The sequence below is a fragment of the Puntigrus tetrazona genome, chromosome 15 (genome assembly GCF_018831695.1).
Source record: "Puntigrus tetrazona isolate hp1 chromosome 15, ASM1883169v1, whole genome shotgun sequence".
Classification (NCBI taxonomy): domain Eukaryota; kingdom Metazoa; phylum Chordata; class Actinopteri; order Cypriniformes; family Cyprinidae; genus Puntigrus; species Puntigrus tetrazona.
Window position 1 is genome coordinate 1,925,362 of NC_056713.1, and position 27,130 is coordinate 1,952,491.

Here is a 27,130-nt window from a genome sequence, read left to right on the forward strand (position 1 = left end):
TTACAAAAAAATACCAGAGGGAGACTAAAATAGTCTGTTTTGCTGGACAAAGGGTGGCTTGTCACTGCTATAGCTATATTTAGCAGACAATGATATTTATGTCCAAATGCAAAACAAACAAAAAGCAAAAAAAAAAAATTCCATGGATCTTTGGAAATGTTAAAATACCATTTATTTTTGGACATGCACCATGGTAACAGCATGCTTTTATTTGAAGAACCTTGATTCCTATTAAATACAATTTAGTTTTAAGGGTACATATCAAAATATTCAGTAGTTTCACCATCTGATATTGTTGCTTTACCAAAGTGCTGCCACAGTACTTTTTTGTAAGTGAGAGCCATATAAACACAAAAAAGACCCATAGACTTGAATGTTTGCCTCAGATTTGTTTGGTGTAAGTAATATAGCCTTACCTTGTTATTGCTTTCACATTATTCAGCCCATTTATAAACCATTGTTTGAACAAGTAGACTACCATTTCAGAGTTTTTTTTTTTTTTTTTTTTAATTCTGACACATTCAATTGATCTAAAGTCACAGTTTGTCATAATTCAGTAACCATCACATTGTTTCAGACCTGTACAAGTTTTTATACTCTGTTGAACAGATATTTTGAAGAATATTGTTAACCATTATCAATAGGTGTTGACTTCAGTGGTGTGGAAAAACACACTAGCAGTGGTCACCAACATTGTTCAAAATGTCGCCTTTTGTGTTCAGCAGAAGAAAGCAATTGATACAGATTTGAAACAACAGAAGGGTGAGTAAACACAGCATTTTCATTTTTTTCCCTTTAAGCATGACTGCTTTCAATAGTGATAATACCAAAATGTTGACTGAGTGATGTCTGAAAGATCATGTAAACGTCAACACACACATACACACATATACCTGTCCACCCACAAATATACACCCTCTGTGGGTTGGACTGGCCAGGATACGGATACACAGGCGGGCAGTAGGGGGGCGCTCTAGAGGGACTGCGGCTAGTGAGGGAGTAACAGTAATAGCGTATAATTACTCTGATTGAGCCTAAGTGTCTGGCCCCCACAGCACCCACCTCCATCGGGGTAGAGGGACCAGAACACCACGCGGTAGCCCTTCAAAACCCCATTCAGGGTCATCCGCGGGGGCTCGGACCATGTGATCACCGCCTCGTCTGATGTCACCGTAATAGCCCGTACATTCTGGGGCGGCTGGCTGGGAACTGCGAGAGAAAAACGAGAGACGGTCACATAAAAGCAAAGGAATAGACAGAAAAATAATTCAGGCACCAATGGAAACAAGATACAATAGGTGAAGTGGAAACCAAAAATTGCAGTGAAAGAGCACAATTACAGTGATATAGTAAAATGACAGTAATATACTGCAATTGGAGCACTTGGTATGGCCCAAGAGCATCAACAACCTTGTAACTACACTCGAAATGGACGGAACAATCACGTCCCGAAGCTGAAGAGAAGTGAAACGTTACTGTTATCTCGATCTTGAGCTGTTTCACCTACTAAACGCGCTAGATTTTTTCCGGATACACCGCAAATGTGGCGGTGCTGATGTGCCAAATTGCGTCTCTGAATAAATAATGGCACTATTGAGGGGACACAGAGCCTGTCTGTGTGACTTGCTGGGAGGGAAAAAAGCATGTGCGGACGACAGGATGAAAGGAGGGATAGAGGAGGGATAAAGCTGGCTTGGCTCTATGAGGGAGCAGCTGCAGCTGGCGCAGGAAGAGAAGGAGCGAGTAAAGGAGATGGTGTGAAGAGGGAGGGAGGGAGAGCAGAGGAGAAATGATGGTATTTGTTTGAAGAGGCCTTAGGGTCCGACTCTGTCTGGCCCTGGTGGACCACACTAAAACTGCCATTTAGAGTAGAACGGCTTGACAGAACGCTCACAAGCACAACTCGCAATAACTCTTGTACCCTGCCCGCAAAACCCTGGATCTCACTTGCTGTCTGGAGCTGCTGACACTTAGAACAGGTATATCGGTATCTTATGGGTATATTAGCATCTTCTTTTCCCCTAGCCCAAATTATTTATTCACCCTTGTGTCATTTCAAGCAAGTAAGACTTTCTTTTTTTTTTTTTTTTTTTTTTTCAAGAATATCCTGGCTATTTTGGTCAATATAATGAAAGTGAATGCACGTTTCATGTATAATTTATGCACTATGTATCTTCTGTTTAACGACAGGGTTACTGTACAATATGCAACAAACAAAATTCAAGTCATTATGCGCTAAACATTTTGACATCCACCTTAAGTCACCTTGGCACATTCATGAGAGAAGTAGTCATGTCTGATTCATGGACAAATCATTCGTTTGAGTCAGATCTTTTTAGTGAATCATTCCAAAGAGGCCCCTGTGAAGCAAACAAAATCATCCGTCTTTGGACCACTTTTCAATGACGCCCCGATGCATCAAACCGACATCAAAGACCTGGCAGTGACGAAAGCCGCATGTGGTCTAGCTTCACGTCACCTACATCTGGGACAAAAATTTGCGCTTCAACGCACAGCCTAAATCCAACTAGTCTATATGTTCTACACCAACATGAGAGCAAATAATTCTCTTTAGCGTGTGGCAGTAGTTTGTATTCGTCATTTAAAGTAGGAAAACTGGAAGAACTGCGAAAGGTCTTTTGACTTTAATTACAAGTTAATCAGTGTGATCTCTTTTGCCAATGGACTGAGCATTGCTGATTCAATATGCTCAGTAGGTCCGACAAATGGCACAGTGCAGAACACACCACAAAAATCTGACTTGACAACAACTTGGTGACATTGGTCATTGGTTAGAGTCTACATTTGATTATTTCTCCAATTTACATGGATAGTCACCAACCGACAGCAACAGAAATGTTTGGCTGGTGTCAATGAATGACTGTATTACTTCTTGTCAGTGCTTTTGTTTGCTGATTGTACATTTTGAATCTTATTTGTCTGGTCTTGTAATTTATTTAAGTGGTGTACTGTAATCCTGTGGCTACCTCCATTGGTCTGGGTCTGTCGTGTGAATTAGCCTTTGAAGAAGACATCATCACATAAAGTGGCACATAATTTTACATAGTTTCTAGCTGGTCAGACGTGGTCTGGATTGCCAATTGGCTGGACCACCAGCAAGTAGACCTGGTTTTAATCTAGTAGACCATTTATCTTAAGATGGATTTTTTTTTAGAATAGTAGGGTTGGAAGAAAAACTAAAACTTGACAAGAACACCATTGATGGAGGTAAAAACAAAGTCATCGGGGAAGAAATGATGGAAGAGCTCAACAGTGGCAGGAATAGAACCCAGGAGCTTTCCAAAATTAAGAATGGAGAAGAAAGACAGTGGGATAGAAGTGGGCGGAGGGGTGGAAGGGGAAGTTGGGAGATGGAGGGAGAAATAAATGAAAGGTGTTTTGAGAGCGAGTGAGAGAGGAGTGGGAGCCGAGAGGAGGGGAGTTGAAAGCCGGAGAGAGGGATCTGGAGGAAAGATGAAAAGAGAGAGGGAGAGACAATGCGCTCAGCTGCAGATAATTAGACTGGGAGGAAAAGCAGTGGATCAGGGAGAGGGGCCTCGGCAGACAGGCTAATTATAATTATTTTTCCTATGCTTGTTGTTATTACTATTATCCTTAACAGCATCAATATCCCTGACAGTGACACGCATGTGGATGAGGGCCACGGGCCAGAGTCACCCTGTAGTCACACAAAAGAGAAATCCCTAGAGCATGATAGATAGATAGATAGATAGATAGATAGATAGATAGATAGATAGATAGATAGATAGAGTGTATTTCATTACCGTCCTCAAGTGTTGTGGCATTGATCTCAGAGCTGGAAGGTCCGGTTCCGGCTCGGTTGAACGCTTGGACCACCACACCATACTGAGCAAACTTCTTCAAGTTATCCAGGGTGTACACTTCACTATCACCTGTGGCTTTCATCTCCACTATGCTGTACTGTCCATTACTGCCCGGTCCATTCTCTCTATAACCAATCTGATAGCCACGGATCACTCCATTCTGGAGCTCTTTCTTAGGTGCCTAAGTGGAGTGAAAATAAAATGTCATATAGTAAGAAGTGAATATAAAACACTAAAGACTAGGTCCTAAGGAGCAGGGTTGAATACCTCGGGTCTAAAGTCTAAGGAATGGCAAGTTTAGGAGTCACGGACATACCTTCCAGGTTACACGGATACTCTGAGAGGTCATTGGCTGTAAAATCACATCCATGGGTGGCCCATCAGGAGCTGTTAAACGAGAAGCATATCATATCACAAGAATATTAAAGGAATAAAAAAAATATTTTCACCTCAAAGTCATTCCAAACCTGCATGACTTTATTTTTTTCAAAAAACAAAAAAAGAGTTGACTCTGATTCATTGAAAGAATTCATTTTTAAACCAAATCCCAAGCTTTTTCACGTTGACATAAAAATGGAACATTATCATATTACCTTATCATAAAAGTAATTGCTCAGTGAATCATTTGGGAGTCGTTGAGCTAATAAGGTAAACATAAATGCATATTATAATACAATTAAAGTGCTTTTTGACATTGCATGTTAACCCTGTTGTTGGAGACTCCCAAACATGAACCTTTCATAACCCAATAATAGGGGCACTTTAAGCTTTGGAAAGGGTACAAAAACACCATAAAATATAATGTCATATATTAAGTGCTACATTCCGATTATTTTATCTCCTATGATAGCTTAGTGTAAAAAACTGGCTGCAATTGTGATTAAAACATGAAGTCAGTGATATCTCGAGAACCAGATGAGTACATTCCTGTGGAAAGGAGTGGCCAGGACATTTTTCAAAAATTCATCTTGTGATGCACAGTAAAGGAATAGGTACAGGTTTGGAACTCTATGAGGGTGAGTAAATGATGGCAGATCGGGGGTGAGACACGTACGGGCTTCCTCTGTGCTGATGGTCAACTCTTTGCTGGCTTGGCTGCGTCCAATCTTGTTGTAGGAGTACATGCGAATGCTGTACACGGACGCCGGGTGGAGCTCCACTATGTTGGCCTGGTTGTTGGTTGGCGAGATCTTACGGGTGGCATGTTTCAGCTCCCACGGGTCTACGACAAGGACAAAATAACACGGATACATTACTACATCACACCTCCATCCAGGCTGTTCTGGAACGTTATGTTTGTTAGCATGCAAAGAAGACTGTTTACAGGTCAAATAATTCAGATTTGAAAAGCCAGCGATGCACTGAAAACTAGGACGAACGCAGATGTGCGAACACCAAAATAAAGCAATACACCCGAGTCGCAACGCTGCAGAAATCCGTTCCCATCCCATTCATCTTCTCACAGTCTGGGCTTATTCGCTACATATTCTTCTGACATACAAATACATATTTAATGCACGCTCACAATGTAATTCATCCAAGCTTGAAATGGAAACAAAGCAATGTCGCACCGGATTTGTTCTTGTACTCGATGTCATAGCTGGTGATGATGCTGTTGCCGTCGAAACGCTGCGTCCACCTCAGGTTCATACTGCGATCTTTGACCTCCCGAACCTCCAGTTCTGGGGGGTCAGGGGGTTCTGCCAACAAAGCAAGTGGAAATAGACTTCAAACAGATGGAGGAGATTGAGACGGAGAGAGAGCCTGAAGAGTAAGAAGTGGCTTGGGGCCAGGAGGTAAATTATTGATTTTGTGTCTCTAGATAAAGAGTATCATGTAAGATGTGAGCATGTTGTTCATGGCTGATTGTCTTGCCTTGCACCGTCAGCTGGATGAGCCCTCGGCCCTCGCCGTATGAGTTGATGGCGTGGCAGGAGAAAAAGACGGAATCCCCTCGCTCCGCTGGCTTCAGCTGCAGAAATATTCAAGTTAAGAACTTGTTTTACTCTTTTCGTCATTTTTAAGGCTCACTTCATGTATTGTACAATGTACATGTGTCGCTTGTACAAAGGTAAATAGTTTGGTAGTAAGATAGGAATGCTGGATGATTGGCTGTTTTCACCAATATGTTTTTATTTGGAGTAATTGTGTGAATGAGTTCGCCCTTGTGTCTTATTCCAGTTTAATGTGTCTAATAATAGAAATAATAATAATACTAACAAATAGAACTTACGCAATAAAGTAGGCAAAATATGCTAATAATAATTTATAATTTATTGAAAGTAATTATATATATATATATATATATATATATATATATATATAAATAATTATCATCATCATCACCATTATTATTATTATTATCAATATACAATAATAATAATAATAATAATAATAATAATAATAATAATAATAATAATAATAATAATAATATCAATAATAATAATTATTATTATTATAAATGTCTGATTATAAATAAATAAATAAATAAATGTGCTTTCAGGTCAGAAAATAAAATAAATTACAGTGAGTAAAAAATTCAGTGTGTTTTTTTAGGTCAGGATATAAAAATGTTTTTCAAGTGAGTAAACAAACAAACCACAAGAGCAAAAATTAAAGTTAAGGAAAAAAAGTTTTTGCTACTGTAAACCTGTTGAAAACATTTAGGCAAGCCTTCGCCTTTATTCAGTATTTATTGAACTCCTTCACTGACAACATGCATATCCTGTATGTGCGTATGCACATGTGTCTCACCTTCAGCGTGGAGATAACTTCATCGCTTTTCTCATTGGAATTGGTAGTGATGGAGTACCGAGGGTTGCGGTCAGGGTCAATAACGGTGTCACCTCGCTCCCAGCGGATGATGATGGGGTACTCACCCCGGGCGGTACAGTTTAACTCCTTGTTCTGCCCCTTTATGGCCATGGTAGTGTTTGGGTGGGATGTGATCATAGCTGGAACTGCACAAAGCGAAGGCATAGCAGGACAAGAGGTAAATATACGTGAAAGAAAAAATGAATTTAAAAAGAGGCAGAGGTCAGTGTGACTTTAACCCGAAACCTGGCGTTCCTGTGACACGGGGCAGTGAGCGTTAGCGTGTCTCTCCTCAACTCCTCAATCACTTTTTCACACTCTCTCGCTTGCTCATTCCCCCCGAGTAACTCTTCCCTAGCACTGCCACACACACACACGCACACACACACACACACACACACAATATCGATCTGAAGAGGGTTCCGCTGTTTTGTTTTCATCACTTATTCATTCCCTCCCTTCCAACGAGTGAAACGGATAGAATTGAGGGAGGCAGAACAGAGGAACGATTCAATCAATAACACCAACACTGAATCAGAGAGCACGAGAGAGAGCGAAAAGGAGACAGATCCACTATTAAAAAAAAAAAAAAAAAGTCAGATGCCGGTAACACAGAGCTGCATGATATCCACAGGCTTTGCATGAAAATTTAAAACCATGTTCTACTATCTCTTGTTGAATAACTCCACATAACTTAACCTAACAAAAACAAGAGCATTTATTTTTGTTTTTAGAGCCTACATAAAAAAAAATTCTAATAAAAATACATCTATAAAATAAATAAATAAATAAAAATATAACGATTACATTTTGCAATAAAATAATGATCATTATTAAAATTTATTGTAATCAGTAATGATTAAAAATGTATTTATTTATTTTGCCACAGGAAGTGCGTAGCATAGATTTTTGCATACATTTTTTGCATAAATGATGTAATGCCGTAAAATGTCATTCTCAGTAAACAGAATGGTAGTAGTTATCATACTAAGTGATTTATATCAGTCATTATTAATTACAATTTCATGTTCATTTATGACAATTATATATTTTTTCTATCAGTTTCTTAAGACGTATCTTATTTTGATGCGTTAAGTACAGTTATAAGCATATATATATATATATATATATATATATATATATATATATATATATTAAATTTAATATAATAATATGGTCTGGATGCTTTAATTTTAATTACAGTAATATTTTAATTAATAAGAATGAGATTCATTTCCATTACATTAATGACAAAATATCAAGGTAGAAAATATCAAATAAAGTAAAATAAAATACATTTGTCTTTTTCAAATGCAGCTCTTAGTGCATTTCTTAAGATTTAACTGGGTAGAATGTTCTGGCTGAGTGTTAATGAATACACCGGTGTATAAGGTTTGCTTAAATGTGGTCAGGACTGTAACTCAGGCCTAAGGCAGTGTTGCGTGGAAGGGAGTTTTCTGCACTCTATATTATGTGAAGGATCAATAATATGGATTTGGACAGAACAGATCGTGTGTCTGATTTAACGATCAGTCATGAGATGGCCTTACGGATTCGTTGTAATGTTCTATTAATCTAAATGAGCTGAGCACACTTGAATCTGTTGTTTTGGTACTCTTATTGAGAGCTGCTCTCTCTCTCACACACACACATACACTCACACATACACATGCAAGCAGTAACTCCTGGCAATTCTAGCTAGTATATAAAAAAGTCAAAGGCTTCTTGTATTTCTTTCCTCAGTGTGACTGATATATCATAAGCTGGGTCATTAGTTTGAGTGACAAAGTGTGACAGGTGCAGGTGTGTGTGCGCCTCTGTGTGTGTGTGTGGGGATGTGATGTGTTGTGTGTGAGTGTGTGTCCACTCAAGCGTCTCAAACCCTTCCCACAGGCATCAGTCTGAGACGTGAAAGCCCATCTGAGGGCATTCTTAAACAAAGACCTCAAACACACACCATCGCAAACCATCCCAAAGGCTGCAGGTCAAATCACATCCAAGAAATCCTCAAATCTACTGTGACTGGAATTCAAAAATATGGCTTTATTTGTATGTCATGGTTTAATGAGAGATTTAACTATTATGAAATTTCGGATATTCAACAGCCATGCCCTAAAACCTGTCTACCTAGAGAACATGTCTAAGCATAAATTAGGTAGCCTTCTAAGGAACCTTGTTTAGGTCAAAAAGCAGTACTTTTGCTTAGAAAGTTTTTATTTTTAAGATTTTGAATATAATCAATGAAAAAATTATATAGTCTTAATATATAAACTCTGAAAACTATTTCTAATTCAGTTTTTTTTTTTATTTTAACCTTGACTTTCATCCAGTATTAGTTTTGTTTTTGTTTTTTTACAGAAAATAAAATGTTCATGTAAAAATCTACACACTTTATGTTTAATGAAAAGTGGGTATAGCAATTTATGTTATTTTAGCCCATACAAAAACTGTATATTATAGGATAAGTTCACTTCCAAAATGAACATTTCCTTATAATTTACACACCTTCAAGTCGTCCAAGATGTTCATGTCTTTCTTATTTCATTTGAAAATAAATTAAGGTTTTTAGGAAAACATTTTTTTTCCATATTAAGAACAGGAACAACCGGTTGGAAGGAACTTCCAATGCACCTTTAAATGGTGCTAAGCAAAGTAATAAGTGTCTTATTACATAAGTTCTCATCTTGCACTAGTTTGCATGCACGACTTTACTCATTATGTATTACATTCCAAATTCTGGAATGTTTTCTCTTAAAAACCTTCATTTCAACTGAAGAAAGAGAGACCGGAACATCCTGGATAACATGGGGGTGAGTAAATTATTAGGAATTTTTATAAAAAAGGAGATCCATAATGCATCTTTAGGAGATAATGCCTATTTAGACCCTGAGGCAGCTCACTATGGAGTGGAACAGAGCTGATGTTAATACTGTAAGTGTATACACTCATAATGATTTTTTTAGATTATTAATATGTACTTCACACTAGGAATACATTTTAAGAACTTTTCTCTGAAAGCCTCTTTGTGAAACCAAAATGGTTCTTCTATGGCATCACTATGAAAACCCCTTTTTGGAAGCTTTATTTTAAAGTGTGTAGATGTTCATGAGAGCCTGACATACTTTTAACAGTGAGCATCATGCTCTTGCTGATGTCGGATCCTACTCCATTGCTGGCTTGACACAGGTAGTATCCTCGGTCTTCCTCTAAAACATGGCGGATTAGCAGTGATCCGTTGGACAGGATCTGGATGCGACCCGTCAGTGGAACTGGATGGTACTGCTGGGGGTTCCCTATACCTTCAGAATCAACATGAAGACAGTTTTGGTTGTGGCTCATCAAAGTATTAAAGATGTTAAAAAAAAGATATTACCTTTGGCATGCTTCCAGACAACTTTGGGAGGAGGGTACCCTTCCACAGAGCAGTTCAGAACTTCTGACTTGCCGTAGATCCCATCTTGGTTATTAGGTTGAACCCGAAAACCAGGAGGAACTAGAACAAAGAAATTACACAGTTTCAGAAGAATGCCAACTAAGTGATCTGCCAAGTAGGACATATTGTTGGTCCCAGACCAACATTAGCTCAAACAACCCTATTGCCAATCTTAACACCAACCCTAAACTAAGTAAATAGGTTTGCAATGTGTAGTTCTATGAATTAGCCAACTTAGTGGTAACTAGGGAACCGGTTTCCCCCTCAGGCAATTTTCCTGGTTACATTGGCACCAGCAGAGGATACGCGATGTCTTTGTGGCATTTAGAAACTTCATCAACAAGTGAATGCCATGATTGGAGTTATTTTTGTTGTGTATTGTGTGTTTTTTCGTGCCATACTACATGTTTTGCCGCAGTTTCAAAGAGAAATGTCCACTGAGTGACGCTAAAACACAGGTTCAATACATGAACCCTGGCGCATTTTATTACATTAATATAGGTATTTATTGCTGCAGTAATGGTCTATCATGTTGGGAATATGCCCTACACCAAATCCAACCCCGAACTTATAGTGTTAACAAATGCAAAATTTATATAAAAATGCATTTGGTGGTGCAAACGTGCCATTTCAACTTCCTTTTACATCGTTTTGTCTAACTGTAGTTACATGGGATTCGAAACGCTACTCCTCGCCTCTCAAGTACATCTCTGTACTCCGTGAGCTACTGAACAAACTTTCTGCCTATGAAAATGCATAGATATGAAGCTGGATATGTGGGATGCTAACGTTCAAAAGCATCAGTTTTCAAATATCCCAGCATATTAATATTGTTTTGAAGTCACAACATAATTTCTCCAAGTAATTGTTTGAAAATTATGCTTTATTAATCGAAACACTGTGAAAAGGAATAAAATGTGTCAGCCTCATTTCTTTTGGAAACTGCAGTGATATATACTTGTTGGTGCACCAAGGTGTGTTTATGCCATGAGACCAGGTAGACTTTTTCCGGCCCTACTCTGAAGTAGGAACGTATTTAGTTCCCTCAGACAGAGTTCCTACAACTGAATACATTGCTAGTTCCTGCAGTGTGAACACACCAAAAAGCGCATACGTGCGTGGTTCTAAGAACTATGAAAAGGTTCCTCCATTGAGCATGTCACTAATCTGGTCCAGAAATGGTCCTAAATGGTAAAATCATGCCGTAGTACATTGCCTTGAAAGACTTGCTCTCTTGCCCACCTGTTACTATGAGTTGTCTCTCTGAACTGACTGTTGCTGCATCATTGCTGGCAATGCAGGTGTAGTTTCCATTGTGCTCCAATGAAACTTTAGAGATCTGAAGGGAGCTCATGAACTCCTTGGTTTCGATGGTGACTCCTGATGTTCCTGATACAATCTCCTGCCCGTCCTTCCTCCAGGTGATCCGGATTGGCATGTCTCCGGAGGACACCACGCAAGCTATGTACATCAGCTTACCGATGGAGGTGGGAGGGAAGTCAAAGGGCTGGATGAGGGGAGGAACTGAGGAAAAGAGCAAGAGATCTTGAGTATCAAACGCTTTGTGGTCTCTAATGTAGTACTGACCCCCGTCACCCTATAAAGATGCACACACGCATACACACATCCCACCCCTCCAGCCCATAATAGCTGCTCTAATTAGAGCCCAATTGGCATGGGGAATAATGGCATTGCCATGGAAACAGAGGTGGGGGGCTCCATCGGAGACATCTGGGGGATTTAATCTGGGGCTCGTTAAAATTCAGCTAATTAAATCAGAGACATGACAAGACAAGCAGCACACTATACTGACTTCACACTGGAGTCAGTGTTCTGTTGTATGGGTACACACACACACACACACACACACACACACACACACACATTCATGCAAACGCACACACTAGACCTCGCTGTCTTTGTACCAGGAGCTGTAGCCCCTTGTATGGACACACATGGTGAAGTGAAGAATCAAAACCCAACATCAGAGCGACCTCCCTTTCATTTACATTTAACATACTGAAAATAACACCCCCACACACATACACATACTAAGTACACTGGGTAATTGATGAATGGTTGTAATGCTGCAGAAGGCCTGTAATCCTGTTAATCAGAGGCTATTAGTGGTGTGCTTTCTCTCAGGGTCTTTGTGCCAGTGGAGGGGAAAGACCATCCTCAACCTTCACCACCCGCCTAAATATACACACCCACTCCACCACAGTAAGCTACAATGCTTTTCTTTTCAGAAGAATGTTTTTTAAAAATTAAGTATTTTACAGTGGGCACTTTATTCTTTTTTTAAAAAGCATTTTTTCAAGAAATGCCAAACCTCAAATGGGTTGTTTTGTTTTTTGGAATTCCTCCATAAAATCAAGATACCCTGCTGACTAGGCTCAAGTCCAAAAATCCTCTCAGGGTGGCCTCTTCACACCAAATCCAATGTTACTAAATGACATTAAAAAATAAAGTATTTGCAATTTTCACACTAGAATAATTTGCGTCAAGTCTATTGTTGAATTTTCTCATTTGATGGAAATGCCTTAAGTAACTGTTTGGCATATGAATAATAAAAAAGACGACATGCATTACCAGGATTATTATAGCCAACTAAAACTGAATTCTGTTTTTTATTATTAAAACAAATGTATTTACTTGATGTACTAAAAAGTATTATTGAAGAAAACATACAGACATAATAGGCATATAATAAAATGATTGTGTTTAAGACATAAACACAACATAACTATTACAAATGTTATATATATATATTCAAATTATTAATCACATAAAGATTAGTTTTTGTGTGTGTATTTTGAAGAAACCTGAATCCCCAAATCAAATTTAGAGGGCCCTCTTTCTTTTTTTGTGACTTGTGCCTGTTTGTGGCTTTTTCAAGAGGCCATAGACATCCCCAAAATCATTAGTAGTAATCACTAACCTTTGACTGTGACGTAGACAGTCTGGCTAATGGAAAGCTGGGGTTGGATGAGCACGCTGCACAGATACGCCCCCTCATCTGCACCCTTCTGCACATCGCTCAACTTCAGAGTGCCGTTCTCATAGACCACCTGACGATGGTTGTCTGGCAACGGCGTTGTCCCGTCTTTAAACCACTTGATGGAGTAATAGGGGTAGCCAATCACGCGACAGTTAATGAAAGTGTTGCGACCGGCCACAGCGGTGATATTCCGCATGGCCCGGATACTGGGAGGACCTGCAAGAGACAGAAAAGAAAGAGAAAGAAAGAGAGAGAGAGAGGGGAAAACAGAGGAAGGCAAAACAAAGAGGGAGAATATGCCAGGTAGAAAAGGGTAAAAAAGTGAATGAAAGGGAGATGGGAGACCAGGTTTTGCATGGGGATTTGGGGTAAAGAAGGGAGAAATGTGGGTGGAAGAAAAGGAGAAGAGCGAGTGGTGGATGGGAAGGAGGGGGTTAGAATGCTCTCGGTCTTCACAGCAGAGAATGTGGTGTAATAGCTGTGTGCATAAACTGTTTCTATGTGTCTTGTACAGTAACTTTCATCATATCTTGGCAAATAGGCACATATCGTAGACACGAACCATGCCTTTATATAATTTCAGCAGTGAATGAGGTATCTTTCTGTACTGTTAGCTTAAAGTTAATGCATTTAATAGTAATGCGATGTGTGGGGTAATCTTAACAATAAAGCACTATCCTAATGTGTTTGTGTAGGCAGAGTAAAAATACAACATCACATTTCATAGCAACGTCCCAAAACACACATTTAAAGGATTGAGGACTGCGAGAGCAGAGGCCTTAGAATTACTTAAGAGAAACTGTGCCATGCTAAATTTAAGAGTTATGGTTGAATAGCTAAATGCTAACAGCTACCGGATAGCTTTTAACAATAAACGCTATGCTGTTGTGCTGCTTGTGTAAAGTGTAAGGTGGCATTCAGACCGACAGCAAAATTATTCGTCATGCAAAAATAAATACATAAACATAGCTTGTCAGTTCAGGCTGGTGTGTTTTAGTGGCTTTAGGGTACCTTTTAACTTTTAAGTCCAGCTAAAACAGCTAATCACCAGGTTAGCTAGGCTAAGAGATTAGCTAAACCAGCTTAACCAACTAAAGCTGGCAAACTATCTAATGCACACATTCGTGTCCTCTAGACCAGAATAGTGTACTGCAATACCAAGTGGTTGTCCTGCATCTTCAATAAACAAGCTACAGTTAATTCAAAATGCAGCTACTAGAGTCTTTCCCAGGTCCCATATAATATAAAATAAAATAAAATCTAAAAATATAATCATTATACCACACCAGTTACAATCTCTACTTATTTACAATTCCCCTAAATGGTTTAGCTCTAATGCTTTACTTCTAGAATCAGTCCTCCATTCTCATATTTTATTCATAAAACTCTTGGTAGTAACCTTTGGTAGTACCTAAGCTAAGGAGGTGACTATGTCAGTAATATAATAGCAATATAAAGCTGCTTTGAACGGATTTGCCTCATGAAAATGAAGCAAATCATGTGAGCTCCACTGTCTGAAAGTTGCTGCATGAGGTTTGCTCAGATTTGTCAAAAATCTTTAGTCTCTAGTGACCTCAAGTCACCAACTATGGCTATAGCTTGTTTTTTTTTTGCTGGAAATCGCTGTCATTGTGAATGCCCTTTTAATGTGATTAACATATGCTAACAGCTTCTGGTTCTTGCTAGCAACTGGCGAATTTGAAAAGGTTAGTAACGGCCAATTCATTGTTTGTTTGGGAAAAAGACTTCTTCGGGACTCTGCTCTCAGATCACACACGAGGATGGAGGGGTGTACGAACAAATGGATGGTGGGACACTGTGAACATTTGAATGGCCAATGCCTGAAGATGCAGAACAAAAAGAGTCAGAAAGAGTTAGAATTGAGACGAGGTGGCTTAAGAGCAAAAAAAATAAAACCCAGAAGGAACCAGAAGAACGAGAAGACTGTAGAAGGACATTTTGTTTGCCTCAAAATGGAGGGCGGATCGGTTTATAAATCGTCGATGGGGCATATGTAGATTTTATGCACACAAATATTCTCATCCTCTCTAACAGCCCACTCCTCATCCTCGTATCTCTCTCTTTTCTTCTGCTGCTCTCTCTCTCTTTCTCTCAGCTCAGCGTGCGTTGTGCTTTGAAGTCACCGCTCTGACAAGTCAACCCTGATGTATTATTCAAGAAGACTGTCGCACAGTATCCCTCTTCTCTCTTCTTCACAGTTATTCTCTGGCTGTCTTTCTATTTCTCTATTTTTCTTTTGTTCTCAAACATAATATATGAATGTATGAACTTAGATAAGGATCCAGACAGGAACTGAGCACCACTATTGTGCTGTTCGCAGGAAGAATGGGGCCTGATTGCTCACGGGTGTCTGTGTTTGTTAAATATTGTGTTGCGAAACGATCCTCTCAAGAATAAATGCTTGCGCGTGATATGGATAGGGTGTGTGTGAAAGTCAATGCTGTCAGTTTTCATGAGCGTAGTGCGGTCAGAGTGTATTAGTCAGGCAGTAGTGTTTTAAGACTCTATGAGTGTGTCCATGAGCGTTGGTATCATTCGGCGGGCGTGCGCAAATCTGTGGCTCCCTGGCACAGGGTCTCATTCTCATTGCAATGATTGTTCTGGCATGTCTCCTTAAAGCAGACAGATATGTCATAACTGAACATTTCAGAGAGCGAGAGAGAGGAAGAGAGGGGGAATTCAACAGGCCTGTCAACAAGACTCAATATCACTCTTAGTCTGAGGCTCAGACGACACGCCCATGGACCGCCCACAGTCCGATCACTGACCGTCTAATGCATAATATGCACAAAACTGTCCTGATCTTGCAAACTTAATCTGATTGACTGACTGAATGCAACTTTAAGAGTAATGGCTTGGGATTTATCCGCCTGCCCGGAAGTCTTTGTATTCAAAGTATCTGGTTGATAGACCAAGTGATTCTGTGGATAGAATTATTACTGGTATTTTGCCGATGTTTGTCAGGTAAGTGGCATCAGATATTTAAAAATATATTCAAGGTCAGCCTGTTACTCCATTTCAAATAAATCAGTTAAAAGATATTCAAAAAAGATATTCGAGGCACTTATCTGGGTAATTATGAGCAGAACTGTGAATTTTCCACTTTGTAAAATAATCATTACTAAGCTAAAGATCGAAAAATCATAGCGTCTATATGTATTTGCCAGTGTTATTATACATGAAATTCACTCTTCTTCTACTTTATAAATGCATGTTAAAGGTCATTCTGTAAATGATTTGGCCCCAAAAATGTAATAATAGCTCGTCGTGATTTGATTTTCTAGGGAAACGACAGACTTCGATCTGGTGATGTATACCAGACTTCTGAACATCATTTAGTTCTCTTAAACACCATAACACCACAACTGACTACAAGCTTTCATTCATTTTTGACTAAAACAGCCACATACAAAATCATAACAAAGAGCGACGGACAACGTCAAGTTGTCTACATACTTTTTAAAATAATCCATACAGATTTAGATAGAAAATAGACAAAATCACAAAAAAAAACTGTTCCTTCAATTTCATTGCTACTTTAAACGCAAATTTTCCCACTGGCCTTTTCTAATCTCCCATATTTCTTGTATATCTCCTATATTAAAATAAACACTTTAATGAATATAAATTACTACAAATTAAACTAAACTACACATAAAAATGAGCTGTGGTCAGTCACATTTTGGGTTAGTCTACTCTTGCCCATGTCCTCTTGTCTCTGCTCCACTTCTCTCCTTTGAATCTTTCTATCCTTCTCTTTTCTTCTTTGAGTTTTTACTTTGAGGTTTTTTTTATATATTTTTCTTTCATTTCTACCCTTCTCTACTGTTTCAACTTGTCTTCTGTCCTCTCAGTCTGGTTTCTTAGCTGACGTGTCTCTTTTCTCTTTGGCGTGATGGCGTCTCCCTTCTGCCAGATCTCCACTCTGTCCCAGAACAGCCAGGACACCACACGTGTGCCAGCCAGCCGGCGACATCGAGACAGAGACACCGTGTATGTGTGAAAGAGAGGAACAAAGACTCAGCAGATGGAGAGACAAACAGGAGAAATGGAAAGATACCGAGAACACAAACGGATGATCTGACAGTGGAAAGAATGAGAAATCGCACAGGTGACAGCACTGTGACGAACAAACAACATAAGACGCTCCACCCACACACATACACCCACCCACCCACTCACCCCACCCACGCACATACACAGTGACACTTGAGTTGATAGGAAGCGATGATATCTGGACTTGAGATGAGGTGGAGGAGTTCAGGGGTCAAGGGTCGGGGGAGGTGGAGGGTTATAACCCTAAACGTCTGAGATTGAAAAGTAGACAGGCACCTCTTACGTTTATGCGCGCTTGGTACTCGGCGCTACCGGCCGAGTTGCGTGCGGCGCAGCGGTACACGCCCCCGTCCCGGATCTGGGGGTTGGTGACGTTGACGTGCGAGACAGTGGAGCCGTCGGAGAGCGTGTACTGGCTGGCCCGGTGCGCCGAGTCCCGCGCTACCGGCTCGTCGTCCAGCGTCCAGGTGATGGTGGGGGGTGGAGCGCCTTTGGCCGCGCACATTAGGGAGAAGGGCTCGCCAGGGGCTACTACGCGCTCACTGAAAGACGAGACGATCCGTGGGGTGCCGTCTAACAGGAAAAAGAGAGCGGAATACAGATAGAAGACTTCAGAATCTTTCAATGGTGCACTGCTGAAATGTTTATTTCATAAGAGCAGCTCAATTTTTCAAGAGGAGTTCAAAAGTAGTCAGTTTTAGGTCACTACAATTTTGTGTGGAAAAAAGCAAATAATGTTGAGTGTGTTTGCATTTCATATATATTGTTTCATATATATTGTTAAGTTCTTTTAATTGCATTACCCTACCCTACAAAGGGTGCTTGAGGGTCAGTGGATAATTTCAGCTTAATAAAACTGCGACAAATTATTTGAGTAGAATTTTTATTTACAAGTTTAAGCCTCTGTTACGAATTGATGTGGTTTTGTACAAATAAAATCGATATTTAAAACAATATAAACAGTTTTGAGTAACTTTGCTAACTGTCGTACACACATTCATGAGAGACTGCCATGTGTGTGTGAGTCTCGAAAAAAAAAAAAAAAAAGTTTCCAAAAGACAGCCATATCATCGTCATGTGCTTCTGATTTGTGGCCAGTGTTTTGTTCTCTCTCCTTTGTGCTTCCATGTTTGCCACTAATCACCAGCATGTGCACTATACCTATGTCCTATGTCCTACGTCCTACATCTTCTGTAGGCATTTAACCAAAGTGAAAGAATGCTGTATATCATTTTAAATATAGATATTTTTCTTTCTCTGGCTACAGAAGGCCTTTGCTCACCCCCTGGGCCATGTGAGGCAGATTTTAGTATGGATGGATACGCTTTATTTGACTAGTATTGGACTGTTGATCAAAAACTCCTGCCCATGCCATTGTAATGCTTGGAAGAGCAAGAACATTTTTTTAAACTATGATTTTATTCATGTGGAAAAATATCATATTTGAGTCATATACACCTAGGATGTCTTAAGTATGAGTAAAACATGGACTAATGAAAATTTTTGGGTTGATTAAGGAGAGCAAAATTACCTGTTACTGAAACAATCTTGTGGTGCTTGTGTAGGACATAGTGTAACTTCCTTAAAAGTCACAGTAATCTAAATATGGAACTTTGATATCCAAAAATAAATGTACACTGCAGAGTTAGAATCAGAACCACAACCTTCATCGCTATCCCATTATCCACTCTTTCCACTCACCCTCAAGCAGTATGATGGAGAAGTCCTGTGCGGTCTGACCCTTGCGGGTGGCGAAGCACTGATATGCCCCTGAGTGTCTTTTTTGGGCCGCTGTGATGAAGAGAGTCTCATTGTGGGCTCCCTGGATGGAGAAGTGCTGGTCAGGCACGATGGGTTCTGTGTTACGAAACCAGGAGACGGTGAAGTGGGGCGAGCCCTGAACGGCACAGGACAGAATCACTGTGCTGCTGATGCCTGTTTTCAGGTTCTTGGGGGATAATGTGACTCTCAGAGGTTCTGTGGAGAAAGAGAAAGTCTGAGTGAAAATATTATTTGAGTTTGAGGGTAAAGCCTTGTCTAAAAAATTTTAATTGTGGTGTCTAGACAGACAGACAAAAAGATAGATAGATAGATAGATAGATAGATAGATAGATAGATAGATAGAAAATGTCAGTGAGCAATAAGGCAGCTGGTGTTATGTGCTGGAGGCCTCTGTGTGTGATGGTGTGTGTGTGTCTGGGTATGTATGCGTGTGTGCCCTCCTCCCCTCCTGTTCTGTCAGAATCTGTGTGAGCACACCGGTGTGATGTGCCCACCGGCTAAACGTCCAAATGTCCACCCCACCTCCCCTTCCTCTATTCCCCTCTTCCTTTCATATTAAGACACCAGCCAATACCATCCCACTGGTCTAAGATCCATCCCCAAGCCTGCTGAAAATATACACATACACACACATATATTTCTGGTGGAACAGGGGTCAGACTAGAGAGACCAGAACAGTCTTCCTGTCCTCTCATATTACTTTCTCTGTAAGTCAAAAGAAGGTGGCAGAGGCTGACCAGCGTGCCAGCATTTCTTAAACCTGAATGTACTTCTCGATTACTCACTCCCTGGTATACTCTGTTAGATATTTCCCTCTTCCTGTGACACAGCTGGACAGGAGATCTGGTGCAATAGACCTGACCTGGACCAACATGACCTAGACCCTATCCTTTGTATGAAAAAGTATGGATATTCCAGGAGATAGACCAACAATAACCGACCCAGGTCCACTGGTCTAAAAGTTTTCATTCTAGGTCTACACTTCTACAGTATTATGAAAGGTGGGTACTCCCATAGGACAAGCCAAAACCCTTGGGCAAATGTCCTCATCCCTGTTCAAGAAGAACAAGCATCATGCGGAGATTTGTTCCAACTCCAATAAGCCTGAGCCAGCTTATCAATTCCCTTGGATTTGGTTGAAAATTGCTGTAGGTTCATTGGAAAACAAGGTTAGAACTAAACCTATTGGAAAGTTCTTCTCTTGGAACAAGGATAAGGACACCTGCCATGTTTTTGGTTTCTGCTTTGGGGAACAGAGTAGGTGGCTTTGAAGTTTAACACATTCCTGGACCTTTTGTTAGTTTTGTCAGAACATAAAAGTCAGAGAAACATTGTTATAATCCTATTTTTACTGTAGGTTGAAAATAAAGATGTAGAAGCTCCAACCAGATTTGTTTCCCATACCTAACCTAAGTACTGTTTAATAATGTTGCTCCTGCACAATGATGTTGATCCAGGAATATGTCCTACTTAATGAAGCGAAATGGGCGATAAGATTCTGCTAAGTATGATGTTTAAGGCCCAAGAACAGCCCTGTATGCCTAACTTTAAAATCCAAGTTCAAAGGAAAGTGGGACCCACAAGGACGTTGATCAAAGAAAACACCTTTCTTGAATCTATGGCGAGGTGAAGGTAACTTGGAAGCTTGTCTTTTTCTCTCACCGGCAGGTGACATCTTTTATCATTTACTTATGTAAATGTCCAGTCCCTCTTTTTGTATCACCCCTCTTTCCCTTCTGCCCTTTATTTCTTTTCTCCTCACCGATGACATTAAGGTGTCCTGTGACCTCTTTGGAGCCAAAGCTGTTGGTGACTTCACAGATGTAGTTTCCAGAGTCTTCCAAACGGAGGTCACTGATTGTGAGGCCGGTTAGTCGCCGTGTCCAGCGGGAGTCAGCAGGAAGCGGCCTCCCATCTTTCAACCAGCGGATGGTGGGGTTGGGGTAACCAGAGGCGATGCAGGGTAACTCTATGCTTCGCCCCACTTGTACTTCTCCTGACTGGAAACTGTCCATTACAGAAGGTGGGGTTTCAGTGGGGTCTAAGGACAGAGAGAAAGTTCTTAAAGAAAGACCAAGCGATTTTAGACAATGTATAGTCATTTACACCCATAAGCCTTAAAGCTACAGTAGCATAACTGCCAATGAATGGTCAGAGAAGAGGAGGAAAATAATTGTACATTTTTTTTTTACATTTTTTAATTGTACTTTGACTGACATCATAAGTAGCCTTTAGGAAAAAATAAATACGCAATTAAAATGTAGGGCACACTCTCTTTTAATTTTAATTTAAAATAAATTACATAATAGGATCTCAATGCTATTTCTCAAAGAACCGCATTCAAGACAGTAGCAAATTCAATTATGAGAATATGCTTAGTGCATTAGGATTGACAAATATGACAAAGATGTGTCGACTGGCCAGCAAACTAACAAAAACCCACACACTCACCCAGCACAGAGAGACGAGCTCCATTGCTCTGCCTGGTTTCTCCGCTGTATTTGTGCTTGGTGATGCAGCGGTAGGTAGAGAGGGCGTCCTCTTTCTGAACGTCAGATATGTAGAGGGCCCCATATGACGTCAGGAAAAACCTGTTACCTAAAGAGAGAGGGGAACCATATTAATCACTGATTTCATTGGCCTACAAAAAGATGATTTTTAAAAGTCCATTTAGTACCAACCATCATTAGACTTTTACAAAAATCCAAAAGTTAGAACTGGTACAATAAATAAATTGATAACTGGAGTTAAAGATCATCCAGAAACATGTTTATAGTCACATCAAAAAACGAACAGTTTTTGAAGGATACAGCAAGTAATCCATTACAAAGTAAGAAAGAGAGAGTGTTTTAATATTTCATGTGTATGTTATTGTAACAGTATATTACTGTCACTGTCACTTCACATCAACGAGGCCTGACTCTGATTTATCTGTACATTCACGAAGGCCATATTTCACAATGCAGCACTCGCTCAGGAATGAGAAGTGTGTAAATGCTTTTCTTTCACGTTTTTCGTTTTTTTTTAATTCAGTACATTTTTTCTGACACAAAAAGTTCACAAATAAGATGTTTCGTGTACTGATTGTGTATGTTTGTTTTAGAATTTACATACACACTATTTGAATTCAAATGAAGAGATAAGATTCTAAATTCTTTCTTCTCAGGTTTGTATCCTGGGAAACGTCACCAGAAACATATAAGAAGAGGGTAAAACTGACAAGTCTCCTGTGCTGTAAAAGAGCAACCTAAAAGCAGTAAAACGTTCCTTTGGGATGACTTAGCTGTGCGTAGAGTGTAAAAGCAAAATTTGTGTGTGTTCTGCTAAACTGCACATCACTGGACACAATAACAACAGCAAAGTATGTCAGTGTGTGAGAACAGTCAGTCAGTCCCTGTGTGTGTCCTAGTTTCTCTAGGCAGGCAGGACATGTGTATTGGGCCAACTGCACTGTTATGAGAAAACTAACTGAACTGGAAATATAAAAACTCACAAGACACTCTGTCTGATGCAAAAACAGATATAAATATGCTCTAAGAACGAACCTTCAGCTATAGGCCAACATCTGGAGTCAAATCCACACTGTGACTCATTAAAAACGTGAAGACGTGTTTATATATTTATGCTGAGGTATCATTAGTTGACTAGTTGCCATATGTCTTGTTTATCCCTCTATATTAGGACACACTTGTGCATTCAAAACTCACTCAACAAGACACAGCGTTCCTATAGAAAGCAGGATTACCCTGTGGGAAGAAAGTGTGTGTGTGTGTGTGTGTGTGTGTGTGTGTGTGTGTGTGTGTGTGTGTGTGTGTGTGAGAAGGATGGCGATCGATGCGTTTTATGGCTCGAGAGCTTCATCCAACGCAGATTTATGAAAGCGGAGAGGACAGGCTTGACTCGGCAGCCCACACACACACTCCATCACTATAACAAGCAGCTCACTCACACACACACACACACACAGATAGTAGCTACAGACAAACAAAGACAATGGCTGGAAACAAAGATAAATTCAGCGTGCGTCTGTGTGAATGTCATGGCCATGTGATAAGACAATGAAATGAAGTATGTGCGCACCGCATCGGATGTGTGTGTATGGATGCGTGATTATTTGCGTCACAAAAAATATATTGCTGAATGAATATTCGTACGACAGCTAAGCACGAGCACACGTGTGAGTAAGTGTGTGTGTATAGACGTAACACGGTGTCTGTGTGGGTATTGTTGTCACGCTGAGTGCTAGGCCCGGCAAACTGTAATTTAAGAGTCGGCCCTCGCGCTTCAACCTGCATATTAAGCCTTACAGGATAATATGCACTTGGTGACTTTAACCCCCTACAACATCAGCGCAACACTGTCACAACATTTCACCCAGAGCGAGAGACCAGGAAGGGAGGGAGAGAGAGCAAGCAAAAGAGTAGTTTGGTTTAATCGCAGTCACTTGGATCTTTCTCATTGTGAAGACTGGTAAATTAAATATCAGCAACCGGGGACACAAGGTCTGTCTTTTCTCTCACTCTTTTTCATTTTCACTCTGCCTTATTTTTTTCTTAGCTGTAAAATTGTTGCACAAGTGAAGTGAAATATTAAACTGATAAAAATTCTGTCATCATTTCCTCGTCTTGTTCCAACTCAATTTCTTCTGAAGAACACATTTTGCATAATGTTCACGCTGTTCTTTTCTCCAATCTAAACAAGTAAATCGAAGCAGAATTATAGCTTTGTTTGAAGACCAGTCAAACAATTTGTCTGCATTTAAAACTGTCACAAATTCATGATGCATATGATTTTGTCTAATACTTGTCTGTTATTTTGGCCTTATTAAATACAGTGAGCAGGTGGCATAGGTAAATGTTGCGATTCATATTCAAGCCCACAATCTCCATATGGGCACCACAGCCAAATGCACTGCTAAGCCATGGTTCTGACATCTTAAAAAGTCCTTTATTTGGGTATTACCTTTTGCTTTTCAGAACAGATCACATGCCTGTCTGTGAGTGACTGTACATAAGACATTTGACTTCACAGAAGAAGTGACCCACTGGGTGTACAGGTTTAAAAATGGAGATTGATGGATTATAAGAGAGGCAGACAGAGCTATGCAGATATTAGTCCCACATCTCCCTGTGATCAGTTCTGTTTTGGAGTGCAGATCAATTCTTGTCTAGTCTTGCTTCGCCTTGAGGTGTGTGTGTGTGTATGGAGAATTAGAGGGGGGCATGTAAGGTCTGTCTAAAACAAGGGCTTGGGTGTACCACACACATACACGGTTCTGTGGTAGTGCTGGAGTGTGTAGCGTGGGCAGCCTGGGGCATCATGTCAGACCGATAGAAGGAAAAAAAAATATGGAATTGGATTTATGTGTGGAGCATGGCAACCTTCCAGTTACATCTCACTCTACACAGACTCCCAAAGGCCAGAGAAACACACTCTCACACACACATAAAGAGGAAAGAGGTTTGTATACATGTTCGAGAATGTGTGTTTTGTTACGGGATGTCAGGAGGGCAGGCAACTCTCTCGCTCTCTCGGCGCAGGACTCTGCGAGTGCAAAATCAGGTCTAAAAATAAAACCCTACCGGAAGTAAAGCCGCCATTTTCCTGCCATCATTTTCAAGGTAAAAGAGAACCAGAATAATAGAGGATATGAATAGTAATGTGAAACACACAACGGTGTGGAAAATAGAACAACAACGAAAAGAAAATCGTAACGCGCGGATGCCAGGAGACTCGGAGGAAGGGGCGGAGAACGACAGAACGACAACAGAAGGGAAAAGACGCTCAAAAAATACCAAAATATCACAAGTAAAAAAAAAAAAGAGAAAGACAGTTGGAAGGAGAATGCGCGATGACACAACGATAGACACATGAAGATGGAGGGAGAGAGAAACAAAAAGAGGGGTGTGGGCTGAAGCTGTTGTTGAATTTGCTCTAGGAGCTCCCATGCAAATGATGGCGCCGCTGCAATGCTAACGAGGACCGGGTTTCAAACTGTTCGGCCCATTACTTATTAATGCTCTGCGTCTCTTCCCCCTCCCTCTTTCCCTCTTTCCCTCTCTCGCTCCACTTTTCCCTCTCTCTCTCGCTGTTGCTAGGGCCCCTGCGCTCACGTGACGTGGGTTAGGGGGCGCTGCGGTGGCATGTGCAAAAATCGGAGCGGGAGAAAGAGGGAGGGATGATGGGAAGGCTGGCGAGGAGGGGTATAAATGGAGGGGATGCTAACGCTCGTTTGTTCGTTAAGCCACAAACGGGCTACCAGGGCACGCGCGGAGAGCCTGGCACAAGGAGAGACGGGCCAGCCGGCGATCTGATTGGCTGCGGGTGGAACTCAACGTCATGTCGATGCAGAATACGGTTAACGAAGGAGAGCTGACAAAAATCCAGAGAGCTAAGAGAGCGAGAGGGATCAAAGATAAAAACAATGTCACAAAGTGAAGGAAGACACTTGGTGATGGGACAAAGAAGCAGAGATGAAGCGAAAAGGCTCTATTGTCGACTTTTTTTTACTGAAACCGTCACGCTCAAACACACACACTGCACTGCTGTTTTTGTAAAAAAAAAAAAAAACTCAACCGTATCTTCCTTGACGCAATATGGCGTATCCAGTGATGACTCTAGAGTTCCCACTCACCTGGCCTTACAAACATGATTGGCCCTTATGACCGATGTATGAGCTGTAATTCTTAAAGAAAGATGTCTAGATCAGTTAGAAAGTGAATTGGATATAATGTCTGACAGATCTAGACCTCGACTGGTCAAACATCTTTGATGTGAGACACTTGCTTAACACCTTCCGTGCACAGTGTGACTGCACAGCACTCTTACACCATGTCTACACCATCTATTTTTGACATACTCTCCGACAACAGTACAAATGGTATTGAAATTTTTGTTCGGCATTCAGTATAGACAGTCTCAAAATGGCAGATCAGCGTAGATGAGGTGTTAGTGGCCAAAGGTATTAAGCTTTTGATGTCAGGAATTACTGTATCTTTTCGTTGAAGAATGACGGCCCTTAATTGTTTTTGTTGTAATCATTTACGCTATGTGGAATTGTGCTACATAGTCAAGAACGATGAGGTTGGCTAACAATGCTCTTTAGCTTGGACTATATTTAAATAGAGTGTTATGTCTTGTACTTTACTGATATATTGAGTTTGCAGGTACATTTGCGAAAAGAAGCAGGTTTCTTTAACCAATGCACCATATATTTCTTGTGCCTTTCCCTGCATCTACCTCTTCTCTACACTTCCCTGCTGTCACTCTTTACTTCCCACCCACTCTTGTCCAACTTCAGCCTGTGTTCTCTAGTTGTGCTGTTCTTCAGCTCCTGCTGTTCTCCTCGTCTCCATACTCCAACCTTCCAACTCACTGTTCTTGAGAACCTCAATCACATATGAGTGGGTGATCTCTGCGGCCACGTTCATACAGTAACACGGTTGTTAATACAATTGCATACACACACAGAGATTGCTTATTTACCCATACATTTTCAAGACTCGCAACCTTATTTTTGGCTAGCCCCTGCTGTGTCAGTGTGACCAGAGTGGGCAACTAATTGTCTGTCATGCCATCTAGTGTGAGAGACCCACTTGGTGTACACACTTTTTATGTTTGGTTTTGGAGCTATGTCATGTGAAGGATTTAGATCAACGGGAAAAACTTTTGACTTTTTGGAGGGCCACAAAACTGTAAGGACACTGCTCCAACATGCATACTTGTAGTTTTCACTTAACCCTCAGTGACTCGAGTAGATGGATAAAGTGTGTTTAATTAGGGTTGATGCTAAACTCTGTAGGGCTATGGCTCTCTGAAAGCTAAGTCCTGGACCCCTGTTTCAGATCCAGTCACTGTCTTCTGCCAAAGCTATACCCATCAGTTTTTAGATCTTCGCTTGAATCAAATATTTTACACTAATTCAGGTATAAAAGCTGCAGTTGGTTAATTAAGATTTAATGGATGGACTTTTGTCTCAATTGGACTCTTCTTTTGTCATCTGGGATAATGACATTTTATGGATGCCAACTTATTTGATATTACTTTAGTCATGGTTATGTGATTGACATAAAGAAAATGCAAGGGTGACTTGCATGTTCACATAGAGTTAGAGTCGCTATTCTAAGCAGCTATAAATAGGACATTTTGAGTTTTACATCTTTAAGCAAACGCTTTTGG

At 40.4% G+C, this 27,130-nt stretch overlaps 1 protein-coding gene across 6 annotated transcripts in view; it reads right to left on the bottom strand.

Moving 5' to 3' along the window:
* The window catches only part of LOC122359198 (Down syndrome cell adhesion molecule-like protein 1 homolog), a 107,060-nt gene that overhangs the window by 18,508 nt on the left and 61,422 nt on the right, over positions 1-27,130 (bottom strand). For 3 of the 6 annotated variants that reach the window (XM_043259487.1, XM_043259486.1, XM_043259485.1), the window contains exons 4-18: positions 21,404-21,550; positions 20,715-20,993; positions 18,872-19,147; positions 17,447-17,743; positions 13,034-13,309; positions 11,335-11,616; positions 10,033-10,152; positions 9,782-9,958; positions 6,600-6,805; positions 5,721-5,817; positions 5,417-5,545; positions 4,900-5,067; positions 4,162-4,232; positions 3,786-4,026; positions 1,024-1,209 (exon numbers count right to left, since the gene is read on the bottom strand). In XM_043259487.1, coding sequence (XP_043115422.1) covers positions 1,024-1,209; positions 3,786-4,026; positions 4,162-4,232; positions 4,900-5,067; positions 5,417-5,545; positions 5,721-5,817; positions 6,600-6,805; positions 9,782-9,958; positions 10,033-10,152; positions 11,335-11,616; positions 13,034-13,309; positions 17,447-17,743; positions 18,872-19,147; positions 20,715-20,993; positions 21,404-21,550 — 2,952 coding nt within the window. Of the gene's footprint in view, positions 1-1,023; positions 1,210-3,785; positions 4,027-4,161; positions 4,233-4,899; positions 5,068-5,416; positions 5,546-5,720; positions 5,818-6,599; positions 6,806-9,781; positions 9,959-10,032; positions 10,153-11,334; positions 11,617-13,033; positions 13,310-17,446; positions 17,744-18,871; positions 19,148-20,714; positions 20,994-21,403; positions 21,551-27,130 lie in introns of those variants that run through there. The other 3 variants (XM_043259489.1, XM_043259488.1, XM_043259490.1) reach the window with 2 other exon arrangements.